Here is a 21,709-nt window from a genome sequence, read left to right as displayed (position 1 = left end):
CTGATGCAAGATAAGATACTGGGTGAAATTTGAGTTCCACTGAAATCAGTAAGAATTATGCCACTAAATTCATCAGAGAGAGGATTTTATTGATTGCATTCATTTTAAGTGACAAAACTAGCACTTTTACATCTTACCCCATTATCCCATTAGGGCTATTAAGTGCACCATCAATTCTGATGGTGGAGCAAAATTCTACTGAATTTCTCACATATGCTTAAATATAGGTAATATATATCATTCGTGTATGTCCACAGAGGTATAAAATGTGTTTGCGTTTTTGTGTGTTTTTATGTATAGAAAATATCTGCCTAATTTATTATCACCATATCTTAGTTTCTCTCCAGGGTGAGAATTACATCAGTGATCTATCTTCTAAGGGAAAGGTTTAGCTTGTTTTGTTTTGTTTTAATACTAGGAAACAAAATATGAAGACAATAATAAAACCTGGAGAATCAATGCTGGAATGAAATAGATGTATGGATCCACCTAAGATTTTAATGTTTACAAGCAAACTCATCAATGGAAAATCCTCAAAACTGGGTCACATACCATAGATTTAGGACTTGATATATCATCCTTGAAGTCAACATTAAGTGGGAGAACAGACTTTTGATAACAGAATATTAAAATTCAGGATTTGCTGATTTATTTCCTGTCTCTGCTCCAAACTTCACATGTGATCTTGGCCAGGTCATTTCTGAAAACTCTTATGCTTAACTTTATGTGGTAGAAATAATACTATGACTCTTGTGGGTCTACACACAATATATTCAGCTGAATATGAAAACAATTCTTTTCCAGGACCTAAACATGTCTGTGTACAATTTTCACTTTGCAAAATGGACATAATGAGATTATTTTTCCCCAATGCTTTGTCTGTTTTATTTGTCTATAAATTCTTGGATAGGGGAGCTGTCTTTTGCATATGTCTACGAATCAGCAACAAAACAGAGCGTTGACATCATCTGGGCCTTGAGATACAAACAACTCTGTTATAAACAATTATAAATGTTGAGGCAAATGTTACTTCAGGTAGTTCCTCTAAAGGAAGACATAAAAAAACTCAGGATGTACAGATTGCACAGGATTTACTGATTTTTTGCAATCAGGAATTTAGAAAAAGGTATTCATTTGAAATGAGGAAAATATTATGACAGTAAACACATTTCTAGCATTTTTTTACAACAGTCCTTATCACTGCATATGGAAGCGACCTCACATTCCTGCATAATGGGTAACTAGAGATTTAATACATGCTGTGTTCTAGGAAGATACTGAAGCATTCATGTGGTGCAGAGCACTGAGCTTGGGAGTTTTTCAAGGATCCTCTGGCATCATACCAGCTTTTAAATTCTTATCCAGTATTTTAACTGGAACCAAAAAATTTCCAGAGTGATGATTACTAGGGTTTGATTACATTTAGTAAGCTATGGAGCCCCTTCTCTTCGAAGACAAACTGCTGCCAGAGACAGATTTACCACTGACCAACAGTGTTTTTATGCAAATGTGCCTGAGTGAGTGCAGTAACCCCAAGTTATAATAGAGTCATTCAATCTCTTGCCAGGACAGCAATATTTATATATTGCAAAGATAGATTGGATATCAAAACCAGTTCCATTACAGAGGGAAAATTCTCTATGTAAATCAGTTTTTCTAATCACACCATGTTTCTTCCCACCCACCCCCTACCCCATTTTGCTTTCGTTGCTTTATCTTCATAGATGAATTCCAAATGTGTTTTTCTCTTGTGTGTTCACTCTGAATATTGAAGCATTCAGCTAATGCCAAGATAATGGATAACGTAAACTCATTACGAAACTTTAAAGTCTCCAAGTGTGTTTCTTCGTGCCTTGGGAAGGGCTATAAAGAGCTTAGAGTCACATGCAGTGTTTTGTCTGCCACTTGTGCAAGTTTCTGTTTGAACTTCTCTTCTTCTGCTGCCTTATGGGAAGAAATGAGCAGTCAGCTCCCTAGTGACCTTATCTCGCCATCAGGAATGAGTGCAAGGGGTCAGCTCCCCTCTGCAGGCTAGTCACCGTCTGCTGACAGCACTGCTCCCCTGGGAGAGCTGCCTTTGTTTACTGACAGCGCTAATATGAGGAGACACGTGAAGTACTTTGGTTTGTGGAAGAGACAGGAGAGACATGGTGCTGTGAAAACATTCCCACACACTTTAATGGCTCATTCACATAGAAAACAACCGGGAGCCTTCAGCTCTTTCACAGAGCTCAAAGTAGAACAAACGGGCTGGGGAACCCCAAGGCACCAGTCAGAAAACACTTTCCTAATGGACTAATACCGAGATGCTCTCCGTGATAGCTTACCTATGAGACCTCAGCTCCCCTTTAGGCAACTAAATGAACTGGTTAGAGAAAAAAACTGCTCAATATCTGATAGTTGCTTTTGTTCACTGTTAGCTGTGAAATCCTTCTTGAAAATGTAACCTTTATTTCCAAAACCTAAACTTTCTAAAACTAGTTATAATAGGTAAAACATGCATTGGAGAATTTTATCATTACAATCACCAATTATTTCTCTTTAGAATAAAATCTGTAGGATGCAGAAGAAAGACAGGAAAGAAATACGTCCATAAAGAGAAACATATTTTGCTTTATAGTTGGTAGAGACACAGATACTCAAGAATATAATCTGAGGATCAAAAAGAGTGACTTTCACAATGAGGTCTCAAGCACAATAGGGATACATGTCATAGAAAAGTCCACGTTATAAACTGTTTTAAGTGACAAATGATGTTTAGTGAGCAGCTGCATTCATTATTCACCACTACATTTTATAAGACATATAAGAAGTCAAGAATAGTGATAGTAGATCAACCTGCAAGTTTGTGTAGCTCAGCATCTGACCTCTAACACCAACCTGTATTAGGAATAAAGCATAAGAGAACAAACTTACAGTGATTATTTTCTGTTAAGATATCCTACCGAATATGTACCATTTTAAAGTAATTACAGTCTAGTGTGGCATTATGACATAACAAAATATTATGTAAAAAGGATTTCCTGCTTGTCTAGAAGTACTATGAAAGTCCTTAGTTCTTGCATTTGAGAAATACTGAATTGCATTACTGTCTTCACCTACTCCATTGCACTTATTATTTTCTCATCTTTCTTCCATTATCTCCTTACTTCCTAAAGGGTACTTATTTATTAGAATTATTTTCATACAGAATTGCTCCATATTTGTTACCACATTTGTTCATCTGTCATTTCCAGTTATTTTTCTTCCTCTGCTTTACTGAGTCAACTGGAACTACAAATTCCATACTTTATGTATGTACTAATTGCAATATTTGATCATCATAAATTGAGCATTGAGCTGATATTTTCATAGAACTTGCCACAGTAACTCCACAATGTTCATTCCAGCATGACAGTATCATGACAGTAATTAAACTGTAGTCCAGCAAAATAAGCATATACACATGGAGACACACACACCCTATTTTTTTCCAAATGTTATCTATATATATGTATATAACAGTCTACATATCTGTAGTGAGTACTCTTTCTCCTCATGGACATTAAGTTACATATATTGAACTTTTCACCTTTGTAAAACCCCATTACTCAGTACTGTAAAATTCCTAAACTTCTTTATAACTGGGTTTTGTTTTTCCTTTGTTCAGTCTTCAGTACTCACTGTCTACATCTATTTCCAGATTATTTTGGGGTGTATGCTGAGGCCCTCACTGATCTTTCTGAAAAACCACTGATAAACTTCCACCAGAATGAAGAATTACTTCCCCTTTCCTACCTTTTAATTTAATAGAAGATCAGATCTCCTTTAACAGAGCTTATTTAGTTTCTTCCAAAGTTTTTAGTGGAGACCTTTTAAGAAGAAATATCATCCCATTGTTGATGTCTTGACCGTTTATATTCAACTAGTGCACCTATAGCCATGTAACATCATTGAAGAGTGGGACTCAAATAGACAAACTCCCTTTTCCAGTTTTCACTCGAGTTCTTATCAAAGTCAATATATCTCAAGGATTTGTTGAAATGGATATGACTATGCAAAAGCATCAGGTCAAATGTATCAGCAAGGTCAGGAGTGTGAACTAATGCAGTCAATAATTGCACGTTACATTTGCTTTAGTTTTTACTGCTTCTGAAGGAAAGTTATGTCTAATTTAAGCTTGATTCTAAAAATATCCATATTTGGCCTAAAATAACTCCACTTTGGGAATGTGCCACTGCAAATGTGAAATTTTTGAAAAGGCTTCACTTTTTTGGTAGATGAGTGTATTGTTCAGTTCCGTCTTCCAATGTTTAATATACCACATTTTTTGAGAAGTGTGGTACAGATCAAAGAGCAGGATTTGGCCCTTAGTTGCCTGCTGCTACTGGCACTAATCTCACAGCTATTGAAAAATGATGCATCAAGTATATATCCCTGAAAATGTCACGATTCTGAATATTGCACATACTGCCTGAGCTGTCAGAAATAAAAATCTGTTCTTAATTATTCTTCCATTTAAAAAATAATAATTTTCTAATGGCAGTGAATAGGAATTTGATGTTTTCTTTGGCTAAACATTTTAATGATTTAGTACATCTATAAAATACTATGTGCTTTTATATATACAAATTTTTGAAAATGAGGAGTGCTTTTCCAGTTAAGTCTCTGTGGCTACCAAGAGAAGCAGCATTTGTTTAAATCTCACTTAAGTTTAAATGTTAGTTACTTATGGGAAATATTTTAAGGAAAAAAAAGGTGCAATGGAAAGCCAGACACAAAATTGGGCTTACATGTGTTACATGAATTCAAGCTATAAAAATGTATAGTTAGCATTAACCATATTGTACATTTTAAACTTCTGACATCTTATTGTTTTCCCTTAATGGGCAAGAATATTGTTTATTTTTTTTTCTTCATTAATATTACATGGAACTGATTTCACTGTGATGAGAAAATTAATAAAGCAGAAAATATTAAGAAAGTATAAGAAGAAAAATGAAGGCTTTGGATAGTATCAGATTTTCTGCTGGAAGCAGAATAATCCAGATCATAAATCCTATTTGCTTTTAATATTTTTTTCCCTCATCACAGTACTTCTTTCAGTTAATTGCCTTCATTGAAAGCCCAAAGAAGTGAACAGAAAAGACTCCCGTTGAAACTTTGGAATAGCCTCATAGATATGATTGTTAGCATGAAATTTTACCTTCATTAAGGGTTGGGGGGTTTAAAATATACAGAGTAATGTGGTCTCTTTTCTTTTTTTTTTTCAGTGTGATGATAGACTAACATTTTAGCTCAATGCTTTGCTTCACTGAATAATATACCTTTTGGAAACACTGATGTTAACAGCCAATTTATAAAACACACATATTATACAGCTAGAAAAGAAATGTTTCTTTTTCTTGTCCATTTGGTCTTGGCAACATGTATTTACACAGGAGAATATAAAACATTTCATGCAAAACACCCTAGTTGATTCTGGATCATATTTCATTACCTTGCCTGGTAGCTTCTCAAAGCAGACTGCTTATTACTGTTTAGGTTTCTGTTTGTACCTGGAATTCCAGAGAGAATTTGTCCTTACTCCTTGAAGTCAAGTAAACTAATATTTATTTAAGTATTTTTTGAAGTTTAATGCCAAAGTACTATTTAGTCAAAAATAAGTGTGAAACAAAAAATATATAACTTCGTGCAAACAAGCATGACAAAGTTAGAAGGCTAGGTGGATAGTTAAGGTGTTTTTCTTCCTTTTTGCATTGCATCTGTGTACTAATTAAGACACTGATCCAATGCAAAAAATAATGCATGCACATAAAGGCTGTATTAGAGTTGTACACAGTGTCTGGAAAGTACTGTATAGAAGAGGATCCAGTTGGGTTTGGAGCACTGACTTTTTCTTTACAGATTTTAAATATCTGTTGAAAAAATAAAAAGCATAAATTTCTGTGCTGTAAACATCTCATTCTTTGTGTGTCAGGTAGCCAAAATGAAGGAATCTCTTCTGTTCTGTCATGTAATTAAATCATTTTTTTAGTCTTCGTGTATTAAAATAAACCATAGATATAATTATTCTATTTCAGAATAATTTGGGTTAGGATGTTGTGGAATTGAATGACAGCAAGGCCCAGTTGTGTCCAACTTGAAGCTGTAAGTCTCCTTCGGAATAATCATTTTTGCCAGTTCTGTTCTCCACATCTTTTATTATCAGCTTGTCTCTGACAATTCTTGTTGGTCAATATGACTGCTTTCAAAATGATGTCAAGACAAAATGTGGATTTTTTCAACTTTTGCAGATCTTAGTGACCAGCTTATGGAAGTGGTTGGTCTGGAAGGAGCCATGGAGATGGGACAGATATACACAGGTCTGAAAAGTGCTGGGAGACGGCTTGCCCAGTGCTCATCTGTTGTCATCAGGTATCACAGCTTTAATTTACACTGCACTGTTGTGGTGAAACCTAAGAGTTTTATATATTGACTTTCTTTTGTAGTTTAACAGTCATAATTATTATTTCTTGTGAAAGTATCATTATTGTATATGAAATGAATCTATTCCATCCATGTTGTATGCCCATACATCTTCCTTTCTTTAAAAGTGTCAAAAAAATAAAAAGAGGGTGTTTGTTTACATTCAGTCTTCATATATTGTATTCAAGTGCCATTTTGTCCTATGAAGAAGTATTGCCAAGCATTTGAAGCAGAAGGAATAAGGCATGAACATCTTGGGGTTTATTGTTGACATACATTCCATGCAATTTCAAGCCAGAAGTAATTTAGCATTACTTTGTCACATTTTAACCCATTTATAATGCATACCACACCAGGGAATAGTAGCATGTAATTAGTAATTGTAAAAGCACTTTTTGATCTGTGGAAGTCAAAGTGCTCTGTTTTTAATTTATTTGTTATTTACTGAATTCTGACAAGCCACTATTATTAAATCTGTTGGTATGTGTGAGCCGATGATGGTGGAGTGCTCTAAATTCATTGTGTTTTATAATTTCTAAGATAAAAACATTCACAATAGAGTAAACTCAGATTAGAACACAAGGAAGAACGAATTATTCTGTCTTTTGGATTAAATAAGGACTGAAAAAGAATTGACCGTCTCTCTCTTTTTCAGTGAAGAATTCCTCAGGAAGAATTTTCCAAAATTTATTAAACCCATAAGCTCTACAATTCTAAGCCTAAAACAGAAGAGCAACAATAAAAAAATAAGTAGGAACCCTTCCCGAACTATAAAGTGAGAACTCATTAAACATTCTTCCCTTCCTCCATTTATGGCCATAGGTGATAGTGGATAATTGCATGAAATGTTAGTTGTTTTCAAAAAATGTCCAAACCAGAATTTCCATTGACCAATATGAGTCACTAATTTTTCCATTATTAGATTTATCCACTCCATGCTATTTCTAATAGTCTTGTATGCAAACTATTATAATGCAGAAATACAGGGTTGGAAAAAACACAAAATGTAGTATATTTCTTTTTTTCTGTTCTCATTTTTCTACACTTTTCTTAATGTGGCATCCAGAACTAGAGAGGGAATACTGTCTGTATCTTTCTTATGAAATCAACACCCCTAACAATTTAAATTTATAACATGGCAGATTAAACACTCTGAATATAGTGCAAACTTCGTTCTCTGTGAGTGTTCTGTCTAACTCAGACACAGTGGTTCTATTAAGTGGTGATGATAGACCTAAAATTTATTTCTTGTTTCCTTTATAGTAGTATAATATATATACTATATATTAGTACAATCCAAATTATAAAAAAAAACAAACACAAATTTGTTTGTCTTTTCTGTTAACAAGGTTTGTTCCTGAAGTTCCTGTGTCATCCACTCATTATTTCACAAATTACAGACTCTTATTCCATGAAGGAGTAGTGTGTTACTAGCAAGATACATGAATATTTGCTGGTTTTGCTTTGTGTGTTGAAAATCAGACTAAACCTTCTTAGTTGACTGTGTTACATTTTAAACATACTGAGTCATACTGGAAATTTCATAGGAGTTTGGGGTAAATCAGTGTTATAGCTGTATGCCATCACATATACACCATTTTAATAAATACATTTATCAAATTTTTCTAGTTTCTTTTTCTTATATTATGAAATTTGTACCTTTAGGACCAGCAAGTCTCTGCCTATGCAGATAGATGGAGAACCTTGGATGCAAACTCCTTGCACGGTAACTGCAACTGAATATTTTTCTTTCTCTTCTTTTTCAATGATAGAAATATTTCTGTCTTGTTTGGAAGACATCTGTTTTCATTAGTATCAACTCAATTTACTTAAATAACATCTCTACAAACTCTTTATATACTTCAGTACCCCCTGCATTTTCAGTTTATTGGAACTTTTCCAAATTCAAACACAGGTTAGAATGGAATAAAGAGACATCTATTTCAGAAGTTTGAAAAATACTTGAAAAGTGCAGTCTCAGTATCCCTTTACCCAAAATTATAATTTGTGTATGATGATGTATCAGATTTGGAGTCTCTATTGCTGAGGAAAATTCAATTTTTGTTTTGATGCTAAAATGTATAAACTAAAATTGGTCTTAAAAATTTAGGAAGATGTTCTATTGTGTTTTTCGAGTTCATATCAAGAAAATTTTAATTAAAGCTGAAGTCTCAACTATGCTGATTGAATTATACAATAGGGCTATTTTTTTTTAAGTCCTTACATTTTAAGGGTTAAATAAAGGGAAATTGATTAGCTTCTTGTTTCAGCACCCACACATATGAAGTGAGGGCAGGCAAACATCAATCTGCATAATTTAGGATAACCTAGGACAGGATAGGAGCTTTCTCAGAGTGTTCTTTGAGTGTGTGAGAGCACACACTCTTTAGAGACAACGCAAGAAAAGGTGTATCTGTAAGACTTCTCAATTTTCATCTCTCTCCAGTAAATTATAGAGGCTAACCAAGTATTCAGAGAGGAGGCTGAAGAAATCAAAGTTCTTTATTCTCCAATCTTAGTAACATATCTTAATATACACTTACATGAATTTTGGTTCCCTGAGGAAGACCTGCGTTTTTATGTTGATGAATTGCTGTAGCCTTGCATCTTGTAAATAAGACAAAAGAATATTGTGACGAGGAAGAAATCCCACTACAACTGGGAGTAATTTTCAAAGAAAGGGTGCTGGATTCCTTTCATGAGCTTTATGTCTGTGGTCAAATTAAAAGTTACACAAAAAATAAAAGGGGCAACGTTCAGTAATGTGCTAATAGGTGTGCACCTGATAGTATATGGGTTAGGATGACAGAAGAGGGTTGTGGTAGTTCATGTTTACCAGATGCACCATAGTGTACAGCTGAACAGTGTGAGGGAGGCTGAATTCTCATTCTCTAGGGAAGAGCTCAGATTCTGCAGTGTGAGGAGAACCATATGAGCACATACTATGTGAAGGCAGAGCAGTGGGGATTTTATGAGATTTGTTGCAGAAAACCTTTTGGAGTTAGGAGATACCATTATCTTTACCTCTTCTACAGTGATGGCTCAGTGCAGAGCAACAGTACTGAATCCAATAGTTACTTGTTCAGGAAAAAAGACATGTAATTTTTCAGTTGCCAGATTACAGAAGAGAACTTATGGAAGGTTGCTGGCAATAACGTGTTTTTTTTTTTTTCCCTGATGCTTGCTCAGTGCAGAATCCCTGCTATCTGATTGATAATGCTAGCAGAAGCTGCCTGTGCAATTGAGAACAAACCTGGAAAAAGAGACAGTTCTTACATTTCAATTACTGCCCTGAGGAAACAGTAAATTACTACTGATTATTACTGCTGTCCAGTTTTAAAGGGGATTGAAATGGCATATACTTTTCTAAGGAACCTATTCTTTTTGCTGTACCATTGTTAAGAGAATATACTTGGCACTGCCTAAGAAAACCATGCTGTTGAATGTACTTGTTTCCTCTGAGGAAAAAATACATTAACTATTTGCACCAATGCACTTTTATGAGTTTAGATATACAAATATTATTTTTTGTTATTTTATTCATTTTTGAGGATTTTTTTTCTGCTGAGGAGCTTAAGTATTTATTGCAATAGCTCCTTCCGTCATTGTAAATGTACCACACTCTGTTTTCTACATCTTACGAAGAAAAAAGCATGTATGGTCCAACCTCTTACCTCCCCACTAATTCTAACAACAGTAGAGTTTTTTTCTTGAAGTTCTCTGCAAAGTAGCTTGGAATTCTTCCTTAGGTAACGACATAGGTGGATATTGGCTTTCCCTCAAGCAAAGATCAAGATTTGATTTCTGAGCTTGTACTTCACAGTGGTGTTTGTTTGGAAGCCAAAGCGTACTTGATCACATAAATATCAGGGTGATATATGTGATGTGTATCCAAACCAGAGTCTATACAAAACCCCCAGCAAATAAATCTTTAGGCCTAGTCAGCTATATAATCAGTCATTTGACCCAGCAAGGGCTCAAATTTCAGAAAACGAATAGGGAGACCAATATAAAAATCATGAGGTTTGTCTTTTTTAGAGGAAAAACTGCCATTTTCTCCCAAAATGAAAGCAAATGAATAATGACACATTTTTAAATGGAAAAAAAAATACCATCATGGCCAGATAAAGAACTCCATAAGTTTAGTTCCCTCGGACACATGTGATAGTTTGGCTTTCTTTTTATTTTGCCTCTTAGGAAGTTTCTTTCTCTAGTCCTTACAAGAAATTGAGGCTGTATATAAAAATGCTATTCCTGCATTGTGCAGAGACGTGGGGAGACAAGGCTACCCCTTTTCTCATTAGGATGCTGAAGCAAGGCACTTATTAGTTTACTAGCTATGTTGTTTGAAGGAAAAAAGCTACAGCTGTGTTTGGATATACCATCTCACTAGTTTTAGGAGAGAGAGGTCTGCACCTTGTTAGGTTGCACACATCAGTGAGACACAGCAGCTGAGCCTCAGGTTTTTGATTCTTTGGAGTTCCAGCCGGAAAGCTATTGTTAAAAAAAGGCTGCTATGTTTCTCCCTTCAAATGTCTTTTATGAAGTTGAAATAACACACTTTATTTTTTGGTATCTTAGGATCTTCAATGTCATCTAAGTTCAGTAGTTTTAAGGACTGACCTATAATTACAGAGACTAAGTGAGAAGAAATTCATAGAATCAGCAGGTATTGAAGCAACTCTTGCCCAAGTTGCAAGTACTTAAGCTCAAAAATACTTCTGCATTGCTTCAGGTTTTGATATAAATGAGAGTATTTTTCAAACAATTTTTCAAGAAATTAAGTTCAACCTGATCAAAATTCTCTTGCTTTTCTATTATGCCTATTCAGGGAAACAAGTTCAGCCTCAAATCCCTGTTATGTGTAGGATATAGCCTGCACATGCAGGCTTGGAAGTTTACTTCCTGTTGAAGGAATCAACATGTTTGACTTTGCTGCTTCTCCTTTCTGAGTGGGGAAAAAAAGTTTCACACAAATAGCATGAGTTGCTGACACTGTCCTTTCTCATGCACGTGGAGGCCATGCTCCTCCAAAATGATACTGTGAGCTCTGAGAAAATATTGTGGCATGTGGTAGATAATGCAGTGATTCTCCAGAAGCTGTGATCTGTGATTTTTCCTTCCTGTGATCGATTTAAGGAGTAAACAAATAGTTGTGTGTTTCTTTTAAAATATTTCATGATACATTCCTTTGCTCTTATCATCCCTAGATGAGAGCAGGTATGCACTCCTGTAGGTTCTGTGCATACTTAAAAATCTGAGTGGCTTGGCCTAAAAACCTGACATCCAGAGTTATTCAGTGTGTTGAACACATACAGAATGCAGTGTATAACAAAGGCACTCTGCTCTGGTAAAATAAGATGAAGCATCTGAGCATCAAATTGTATTGTTTTCACTGGTTTTTTTTACAGAAGACTCTTTGGGAGAAGGAAAGATGATAATGTTAATATTATGTTAAACATCTTGTCTGATTAGCTGAAGAGGAAATTCTATCAGAGCTCTCCCAGACAAATATAGCAACATGAAAGATATCTATGGTTTCACCTGATCTCCAAACAGGTCATTAATAGTAATGAAACTTCAAAGACTCTCAAGTTAATTCAATAAACTTCTAGTTTTAGCCATCAGGGTTTTTTTTAAGAAAAGTAATCTTTCAATTTAGCTACATAAATTATTAGCAATGTTTTGAAAAAATCTATAACAATGTTCTATCTTAATTAGAAATAACTGCAATTTCAGTTCTTTCATCTATTCCTGACTTGCTTGGCATGATATCTGAAGGAGTGTCAAGCTTTTAGAAACACTAGATTAAAAGTAGAAGACAGAAATGTCTATAGAAGATGCAAGAATATTGCTTATATAAAGAAACAAAAATAAAAACCCATAGTCAGAGCTCAACCAAATGGATTGCCAGAAACACAGTTTCACAGATATCTGAGACATAGTATTTTAGAATTGTTTACTGATTGTTTATTGTTACTTGGAGTAAGTCATGGAATAATGTTGCTCTAAATCAGTATTTCAAAATACTGTAATTTGAAAGCACTTTGAAAATAAGTTTTGAATGAAGTGGTTTCTCTCTAGTTTTTTCTTTAGTCCCTAGAGATGTGATGAGCCAGGGCACAGAGATCCTGCTGTCCTGTGGTTAAATCCAGAGAGAAACAAGAACTTAAACTAAATCAAACCAAGCTTTTATTAAAAATCACTATGTGCCAGAACTAGTTGAGAAAACTGAGAATTACAGATTTGCTTTTATATAGATTCATTGTCTCCAGTACCTCACGCATCACATGAAGCAGCTGCAGCTGTATTCTAGACTCTGTCAAGTATCTTCTTTCCATGCCTCTGGCTGTACCATTGTTTTCTTATCAGTTGTTTATAATGAGAGAATTTAAACTACTGCATCTGCCACTTTAGAGCAAACAGGAGCTAGGTCCTAGATATGGTGGCTAATTTCAATAGAATGTTAGCCAATTGCTACATAGTTAACCCAAAAACGGCAATCACTCACTACAGATTTTTGATGTCGTAGGAAAATGCTGCACTTTTTTCCCTTCGAAGCACCAGTGCACATATAGTTCTGTTTCAAGGCCAGATTGATTTATTGAGTTTTTAGCATGTTATTTTGCAGCTGGGCATTATTTTTTGTGGTCACAGGTACACTGCACTTTAATTACTTTTGTTTATGTATGCGTATTTTTTTTCTTAATTTCACAACAGTAGTTTTTGTAATTGACAAAGCAATTTACTGCATGTGTGCTTTCTGCATCCCAGACAAATACTCTAACATGTAGTGCACCTTTCTTTCCAGTTCATATTGTTAAGAAAAGAATTAGTTGTGACTAATTGCCAATTAATTTGCAGTGGTTTTAGGGAGGAGAGGGAAAAACAATTGCACCTACTAATTAAAATTTAAAATATTCCAAAGTGTCATCTTTAGGTATCTGTGGAATACATAATTTCCATTTTAGTTCTGCACTGGATCTGTAACAACCCTGAGCTGACAGCTCTATTAATTTAAAACCTCAGTGATACCTATTAGTACAAAACATGAAAAAAATGCCATTAATCATTTATTTTAATTTTGCAGCTCTGTCATTTTCTCAGTATGTTTAAAAATTATGATGACACCGTAACGTTTTCCAATCTACCTGTGTGAAGGGGAAACGGATCACACTACTTAGGAGAGAGACTAGAGTATATTATTAGAGCTTAATTAATGCCAAACTGATTAGATTTGATTGCGCTTTGCACAATAATATTGTTCAGAAATTTATTTAAGATGTGTTGCGTAACGCTTTTGAAACAACTAGTCTAGATCTTGCCCAAAATGCCACATGATGCAAGTCCCAGGTTGATTTTGCTCAGCAGTGCCTACATTCTATCACTGATTCATAGCGTGATACCCTATACACTCTTGATCACCTAGGAAAGATGAAAGTATTTGGCACTCCTGTGATATAGAGGTGTTGCATCCCTCCGTTTCCTTCCTGTAAGAGGAGCAGCATTTGGGCATCTAGACTGTGAGAAAGCCCTCAAAACAACCAACACCTAAACCCTGCTGAGAGCACGTGAAAAAGTGGCCATAAACTAAAACATCCAGTTGGATAAAGCTGGGTTCTTTTTTTTCTGGCAGGTTTTTCCCTCTGTCTTTAAAATACAGTAATATGTTCTTTAACCTTAATTGAAATATGGAGAGAAGAGCTGATTAGCTCTGTCTCAAGTTTTCTATTGTCAGCACAGTACTTTAGAACCTGTATTTATAGCACCATGTCTTCTGAAATAGTAAATAGAAAATGTTTAGGCATTCTCTGAAGTCCTGAGCATGAAGGTAACCAGCACACATTGCAGAAAAAGGAACATGAAAGCAAAACTGACTGACTTAAAGATATTGTTATCATGCTAAAGTTATTGATGCTCACTGCATGTCATTTAGTGGATACATTGTATTAATGTGGCTTCAATGCATTTTGAAACTCTGACCTGCTCCTAAAACAAATAAATGCCTGGTTTATGCATTTGTAAGTATTTTTAATATAAAAAATTCAGGCTTCTTCTTTATCAGAAAATTTTCTATTGACATATAGGGAGATATTATCATTTCTTCTTTCAACAGCTGTGCTCTTTCAATTTGACCTAGTGTTCCTTGCCAAGAATACAGTCACTGGACATCCTTTCTAATACTGGAAAGGTGATTTCAAAATTGCAAATACAGTGTTTTTCTGCTAGATAAATATTTACTAGATATACCAACCCTCATGGGATAAAATCTTGGCTTCAATTAGTAAATAAGAGGTTTGTCATTGGCTTCAACATTTTAAGTTTAGCCTAGAATGTTGTGGATCAGGCTTACAACAAAAATCCATGGTATCTTAGCAATTCAGGTGGCTACGTACTTACCCCCAAAGCAGAATTCTGTTATTTCCTGATTTTGTCTATTTTTAAATATAAATTTGTGCCAAGTATGTCAAATAATTTTTTTGTTTTGGTTTGGGTTGTTTTTTTTTTTTGTTTTTGTTATTGATCTTGGGTTTTTTGTTTGGTTTGGTTTTTGGTTTTTCGGGGGTTTTTGTTAATGTTGGTTTAGGGGAGGGGGGTTGTTGTTTTGGGGGTTTTTTTGGTTGGTTGGGATTTTTTGGGGTGGTTTTTTGTTTGTTTGTTTGTTTTGTTTTTCTTCCAGCAGCAATTCAGGCACCCAATTTATCTTTAAAATGTTCTCTATATTACCCTCCAGTTATTACATATTTTCAATAAATTGAGTAAGTGATCTCAAAATTGTTTGCCAGAATTCCATAGTAATTTCTATGAGTATATATCATCAATTCCTAAAAATAAATTCGGTTAGGATTTTAGCTTTCTGGATTTTTATCTGTGCAATTTCTTTTTCTCATGTGCATGTGTGTATATGAATCACAGGTAAATGTAGGAAACATTAAAAATTTTGAAGAAGGGTCTTATTTAAAACTTTTATAACTGTGTTTCTACTAAAAAAGACATGAAAGATGCTTGCTGAATGGAAAAGAAACTGAATGGGAAATAGTAGTCTCCCAATGCACACACACAGAATCTCTATAGAGCTGTAGCTAGGAATTTTTAACTTAACAAAGTCTCAGTCTCTAAGTAAAGATCTCTCTCTCTCTCTCTTTTTGTCCTCCCATAGAGCACTTTCAATGTTCAGCCTTGCTCTGACCTACAACACTATTTCTCTGTCTGACATCCTCAGTGCTTATTCCCATCTCAAAGTGTGCACTGTCACTTGTCACCCAAACTCATGGCTCTAACTCTGGCAGTGCTGCCACTATGAGAACAGAAGCAGAAGTGAGAGACCAGGGCAGAAATGCAGTGCCTGAGAGTCTTGAGAAAGACAAAATTTGCCTTCTTCAGGCAAAATACTGCAATGGTTCAGAAACATACTGATCTCTTTTCATCAGCCAAAAATAAGATATTTCAATTTTTTTTTTAGGGTAGGAAAATAAGGAATTGATGGTTATCATTGTTAACCAATGCAATGTTAACAGACACTACCATGACTTAGTAAAAAAATATAATTTAAATTTACACTTTATTGTAGCATTTTCAGAATGTAAAATATTTTACACCATTGAAATTGTGCCTATTTATAATGGTTGAAAATACGTCTTGCAGAGAGGCATATAAGACTTATCCCCATGCATGGTAGTGGTTAATCATGTTCAAGCATGTTAGCTCATCTCAGCTGATAGGAAGCAACATACTGAAGAGGTCGTGGTCTCTGAAACAGATGGCTCAAGCCAAGAAGGAACATTGCAAATGATAAACATTTACTCAGTATGTAATTGCATTCATCCTGAGCAGCATTGAACAGCCCCAACCTGACACGCAATCTGTACAGGGTCTCAGGATTACCTCACTCCTTCATACTACAGCCATCTTTTGAGCTTTGCTCTTTTATTCACTTTAAGATGGAATTACTGTGTTTTACCTCAGAAAGGAAATTTAAAGGCATTCCTACTTGCCACATCATGGCCAAACCTTGCAATAAGTTAAACCCGTGTGACTTGGAAAATTCACTCACACCAGCTGTAGGTTACTTCATGTCAAGATCCTCGGGATCAGGTTGATATCATTGCTGCTCCTGATCCCCAAAATATGTCTTATGAAGCATGTGAAAGTTACAAAAATAGGCAATTTTCCGCTACTAGATCATCAGCTGGTACTGACATCAATGGAATAATGCCAGTTTACCCCAACTACAGATTTGGCTTCCAAAGTGATGCCTGAAGCAGAATTTATTGTGAGAAAATATATTGGTGCCAGTCTTTGAAAGCCAGAGTTATTATCCATGTGAAAGTAATCTCTATTGCCAAGTACCCCACATATGCTATATTCAATACTAATGAATAGTGTTGACAAAAAGAGATCCCACATGAAATTTGAAGTTAATGAACTAAGGTGGCATGAAAATGAGCATTTGGAGAGTAAAGTAAAGGCTCTAATAGAGTTAAACGAAGACACACTCTGTTGAGATTTTGATGTTTCTCTCTTCTTACATTGTAAAGTAAATTTCCACCCCAAGAAATGTCCTGATCTATATTTTAATGAGCCTCTCCACGTGACATACATTTTTTGTTTCATTTACTATTAGTGAATGACAAGTGAAGGATATTCATTTTAACTTGAAAATGTCAGGTATGCACTTTAAGAGATATATTTTTCCAGTTTTTAATGAGGTGGTGTTTCTTTTTGAAAGAAATACCCATCTCTGATGTGGGTACTATGCAGGTGACAACTGATATTTAATAAGTGATGGTTCTTGTATTAGTCGTAGTTCACTAAAGAAAATGTCTCGGATTGCTTTTGAAAAACTCCTAACGTCACTAGCCCAAAGGCAAGATGTGACCTTTTTATTACATAATGAGAATCATTTATTATCTTACAATGTATCTTAAAGTCACAGACAAAATGCCACTTTGATAATTGCTTTCAATTAGCTTTGAGCATAGCATACATTCATAAAATGTCTTCTCTAATTTAGACTTGAATTAGAGAAAATTGCAGACATAATCTACTTTAAGGTTGTCTCATTTAAGGTGATTCGTAGTTCTATATCAAAGAAATCAAAACGGGTGGCTTTAGAGCAGAATTACAATGTGTTTTAAATAGTCTTTTCAATATTTGAGTATTTGAGTATGCTCAAATTGTTAGTATGCTACTAACAATTAATTAACAAATTAGCATTCGCTAGTTCATCTTTTTGGGCCTTTTCTTGTGTATTAACTTTATACTTTTGTTCATCATGGCTGTTTTGAAATTAAGTACTGTCCTGTGGTAAAAGAGTACAGCTTGATTAGATGTATAAATAAAGCATGTAAAGGCATAGCTTATATCTCAATAGGCAACAGCTTGGTCTGTCAGCATGTATGTTCTTTCCAACTTCTAAATTCTTCCTCAACAGCAAGCAATAAATCCCACACTCAGAAAGTAAGGTTGTATATTGGCATGCATTTTATTGCGTGTTTATTATTTTTTTTGTGTATAATTTAAATTATTTGTGGAAAAATTATTACACATAGATTGGTCCACTCCATATGGAACATCATTCATTAAAAAAACACAGGTATTTTCTTTTAATCTTAAGTTGAATGATGCAGGTCTGGCAAAAGATAAATCAGGCATCTCAGATAGTTGGAACTGAACTAGGTCAAGGAATAACTCTGTTTTTCTTCTTTCTTCCCCAGATAAAAATTACTCACAAGAACCAAGCCCCCATGTTGATGGGACCGCCTCCAAAAACTGGTCTTTTCTCTTCTATCATCAAAAGAACGAGAAACCACAGCAAGGAATAAGCCTATGTAGTTTAGTTTAAAACAAAAAACAATTAGCTTTGTTGGGCTTTGGAATATTTATGCTGGAAATCTTACAAGAATTTTAGAATATCTTCTATTTGCAAAATCTTGGATTTTGTTTTAACCGTTCTGTAGCTGAGCTGATGTAAAACTATACTACTAGAAAAAATGTCGTCACAGTTTTGTAGGCATTTTGCATGATGAAAGCAGATGTTTACATACAGTGATACAGAATATTTTTTGTTGCATGCATTACCATTTACTAATCTATGGGCTAATTCTGCCATGGAATACAGGAAGAGAATGTCATGGGTAATTTGATTTTCTCTCTTTTCTGTTTCAGCTTTTTCTACAATAACCATATGCCATAAGTTCAATAGTATCTCTTCAATCAAACATCTTTACATGAATAGCCAATCTGACCTGTTTCAGAGTAAAATCATTGCAGGTCTCATTAATTTGTATTTTTAGTTTATAATTTCTTTCTACCCTGAGAATATTTTTATTCAACTAAGTATTAAAATCTTGTAACTTATTCTGATAACTCCTATGTACATGAGTAACTGTACCTGCTGAAAACATCTAACAATATGCACAGTATTCAAATGATCATGATTGTTCTTGTGTAAGTTTTGTTAAGATTACAAATTGATGAAAGTTTGAACAAAAGCTATGGGACTAAGAAGATCATGCTGAGTGAAGATAATAATACTTGTAAAACTAGCCATCAGTGTTTGTTGAGACCCTAGAATTATTTTCATGAGCAATACATCTCTGTAACATGGCAAGCTTTAAATCATTCTCCACATTGACCAATAGCATAGTGCATATGCACACAAATAACCAAAGCTCATGCCTAATTAAAGTGCATTTCCCACCAAAGATTTAGTGAAGGATGCTTCAGAGAAGTGGGTTAATGCATAATTAATCAAACTCACTGGAGTAGACTCACTTCTGAAAATTTACAGTTCTTTTGATTGCATTGGCAATGACCAGACAAATGTTGGGGTAGAGAAAAGCATTAAATTAATTTCAAGTAAATACTCACTTCTCATTTGTTTTATAAGTTGATAGACATAGTAACATACGCTAAATATTGTGGCATAGATATGAACTCTAAATATTAGAAAATTAAACTTATATTTTTTTGTGTCATAATAATTTATAAACTTACGCCATCCATAATTACTCATCCCCTAAGTTAATCTCTAAGTTAAAGTTAATTCAAGGAAATGATGGACTGTTGTCTGTTATCTGTTATCTGGAATCTAAACATTTCTTGTCATAAATTCTGGTGAGGCAGTTGCTCAGGTTTTAACTTTCATAGCTCTCTGAGAGACTTCCTAACAGCTTAGAAATCATAATACAGGGATTTGTCTGAAGTTTGCACAGCACTGTCTAATGTTGAAGGGAAGTCCAAGAATGGCAAGTTTTTTCAGTCTTGCATATAAACAATCTCAAAACTTTTTGTGCAGTCTTAACATTGTTCTTTGTTTAGAGTGAGCTGCTTCTCAGCTCTGCATGTCTTAAGTTCTCAGAGATTTCATAAAAAAAACAAGGAAAAAATAAAACTTGGCTTGAAATGCATGATTTCCCATTTTTACCCAACTTCAAAATGTTAATTATTTATTAAATCTATTTTTCTATTGATTCACTCATCCATTTTAAAAGTAATACTTCATCATGCTGTAGTGCACGGTACTGTGCATGTATTTAATAAAGTTACTATCATTTGTTCCTCGGTATAAGAATTCAACAGAGTCCTAATTTATATAATAGACATTAAAATAAAAGTCAGTATATAGTTGGTTAGGATTATGTCTTTGAAATATACAGTCTATGTTCTGTAAACATTAGGAGGTAAATGCCAATTAATGTTTTGTTCAGCATTAGGTAGAAAAATATGAAGGTGATTATTTGCTAAAATTAAGATCTTGTAATTCACCATTCTTGGGTTCAGTGGTGTTGACATTTACAGTTACCATAGGAGTAAACTAGTATTTTCCTGTGCATTGCAAACACACACACACAGAGAAGCAGTTGATGCACTGAAGTACAAACATGCTTAAGTATAGAGCAAAGGTTATTTGCAAAAAGAAGGAATTTGCTGATATAATATTACATAAAGTGTATATTGGTTTTATGAAATTATGGTTTACAGGTGATAAATATTTTCACATAACTTGACATAGGATTTTCTACCAATGCTCTCAACTTTTTGTGGCAAAAATGTGTTTAACAACAGTATATAATGTGTTCTCTATGATTATCTCATGAACATTGTAACTCTGAAAACAAATAAAATTATACATAAGCTATTACTTAATAATGTATGCAGTTTTAAATGTGTGATAGCAAGTTGGTCACAACACACGTTTTTATGTAAAGAGGAATAGATGAGTCCATGCTATCAGAATTACATACAATTCTGAATAGACATATAAATAGTAAATCAGAGCTGCTGGTCAGTGTGCATAAATTCTCACTGTAACAAAATACAACAGAGCAGCCATTAAACTGAATTAACAGTTCTTATAGCAGAGACTATCTTTCTATTAATCTTGGTTGTTTGGGATTTTTTAGCATGGCCTCGAATAATTTAAAACCATTCTCAGGTTGAAAGTATTTACAGTGATGAGAAAATCTTAGGGTACGTAAAACATACTATCAAAAGAAGATGGTTGTTTTAATGAAAGAGAATTTAAAAAGTGAAGATTATTTTCTTCACTTCTGTATGCACAGAACTGATTTGAAATTATTCATTGGTATAAGAAGCAAAACAAAGAATAGATGCATGTACCTACATACAGCTGAAATAGATGCACTGTTCTTAGGTTGACTGAAAAGGGTATCTGTAAACCTTCAACTCTTAACAATGAAGCATTCCTTAAGACTTCATTAATGACATTTTCAATGTGAATGACAATTAAAATGTATAAATATTAAATGTGACACTAGATTTGCAAATCTTTAATCATTGTGTGTCAGCTGGGCAATGTGCTGACCAAAGAACATGATGTCTCAGGAAAAAACTTCTGATATGGATCAGAGTCTCTCTCATTTCACGAGTTCTTGTTAAAAAGAAGTGGAAGAAGAATTTCTCGCAGATACAAATAGAGATTTACTGTTTCCAGTACTTGTAAGATATTTGTATGCAAATCATCACAATTGTTTAAAGCTAGGGGTGAGACCTCATGATTTAGGCTTGTTGGAGTTCATACGTGTATGTTCATGCCAGGTAACCTGCTGGTACACTCAGGACTCTCATAAGACAGGAAATACTTAGTTTCTGAAACAGAAGTAGACTTCTGTTTCATTTGCTCACTCTTATCTTAATCTTCTCTAGGATTACATGTACATCGCAACAAAATTATTTAAGGCAAATAAAGTTACAGATTTCAACATATTTCAGAATACTAGTGTAAGAAGGAATATAG

The 21,709-nt window shown here is 34.4% G+C and overlaps 1 protein-coding gene across 6 annotated transcripts in view; it reads left to right on the top strand.

Annotated features, from left to right (window-relative positions):
• The window catches only part of DGKB (diacylglycerol kinase beta), a 377,865-nt gene extending 357,272 nt beyond the window's left edge, over nt 1-20,593 (top strand). For all 6 annotated transcript variants that reach the window (XM_088162387.1, XM_014894413.2, XM_088162374.1 and 3 more), the window contains 3 exons: nt 6,276-6,396; nt 8,113-8,173; nt 18,165-20,593. In XM_088162387.1, the coding sequence (XP_088018513.1) occupies nt 6,276-6,396; nt 8,113-8,173; nt 18,165-18,272 (290 nt within the window). In that variant the 3' untranslated portion in view covers nt 18,273-20,593. The remainder of the gene's footprint in view (nt 1-6,275; nt 6,397-8,112; nt 8,174-18,164) is intronic.
• Nucleotides 20,594-21,709: the final 1,116 nt, after the last annotated feature.

The sequence above is a fragment of the Sturnus vulgaris genome, chromosome 1 (assembly GCF_052056855.1).
Source record: "Sturnus vulgaris isolate bStuVul1 chromosome 1, bStuVul1.hap1, whole genome shotgun sequence".
NCBI classification, from domain to species: domain Eukaryota; kingdom Metazoa; phylum Chordata; class Aves; order Passeriformes; family Sturnidae; genus Sturnus; species Sturnus vulgaris.
Note: the sequence above shows the minus strand (reverse complement) of the source record. Positions and strands in the feature narration are given on the sequence as shown.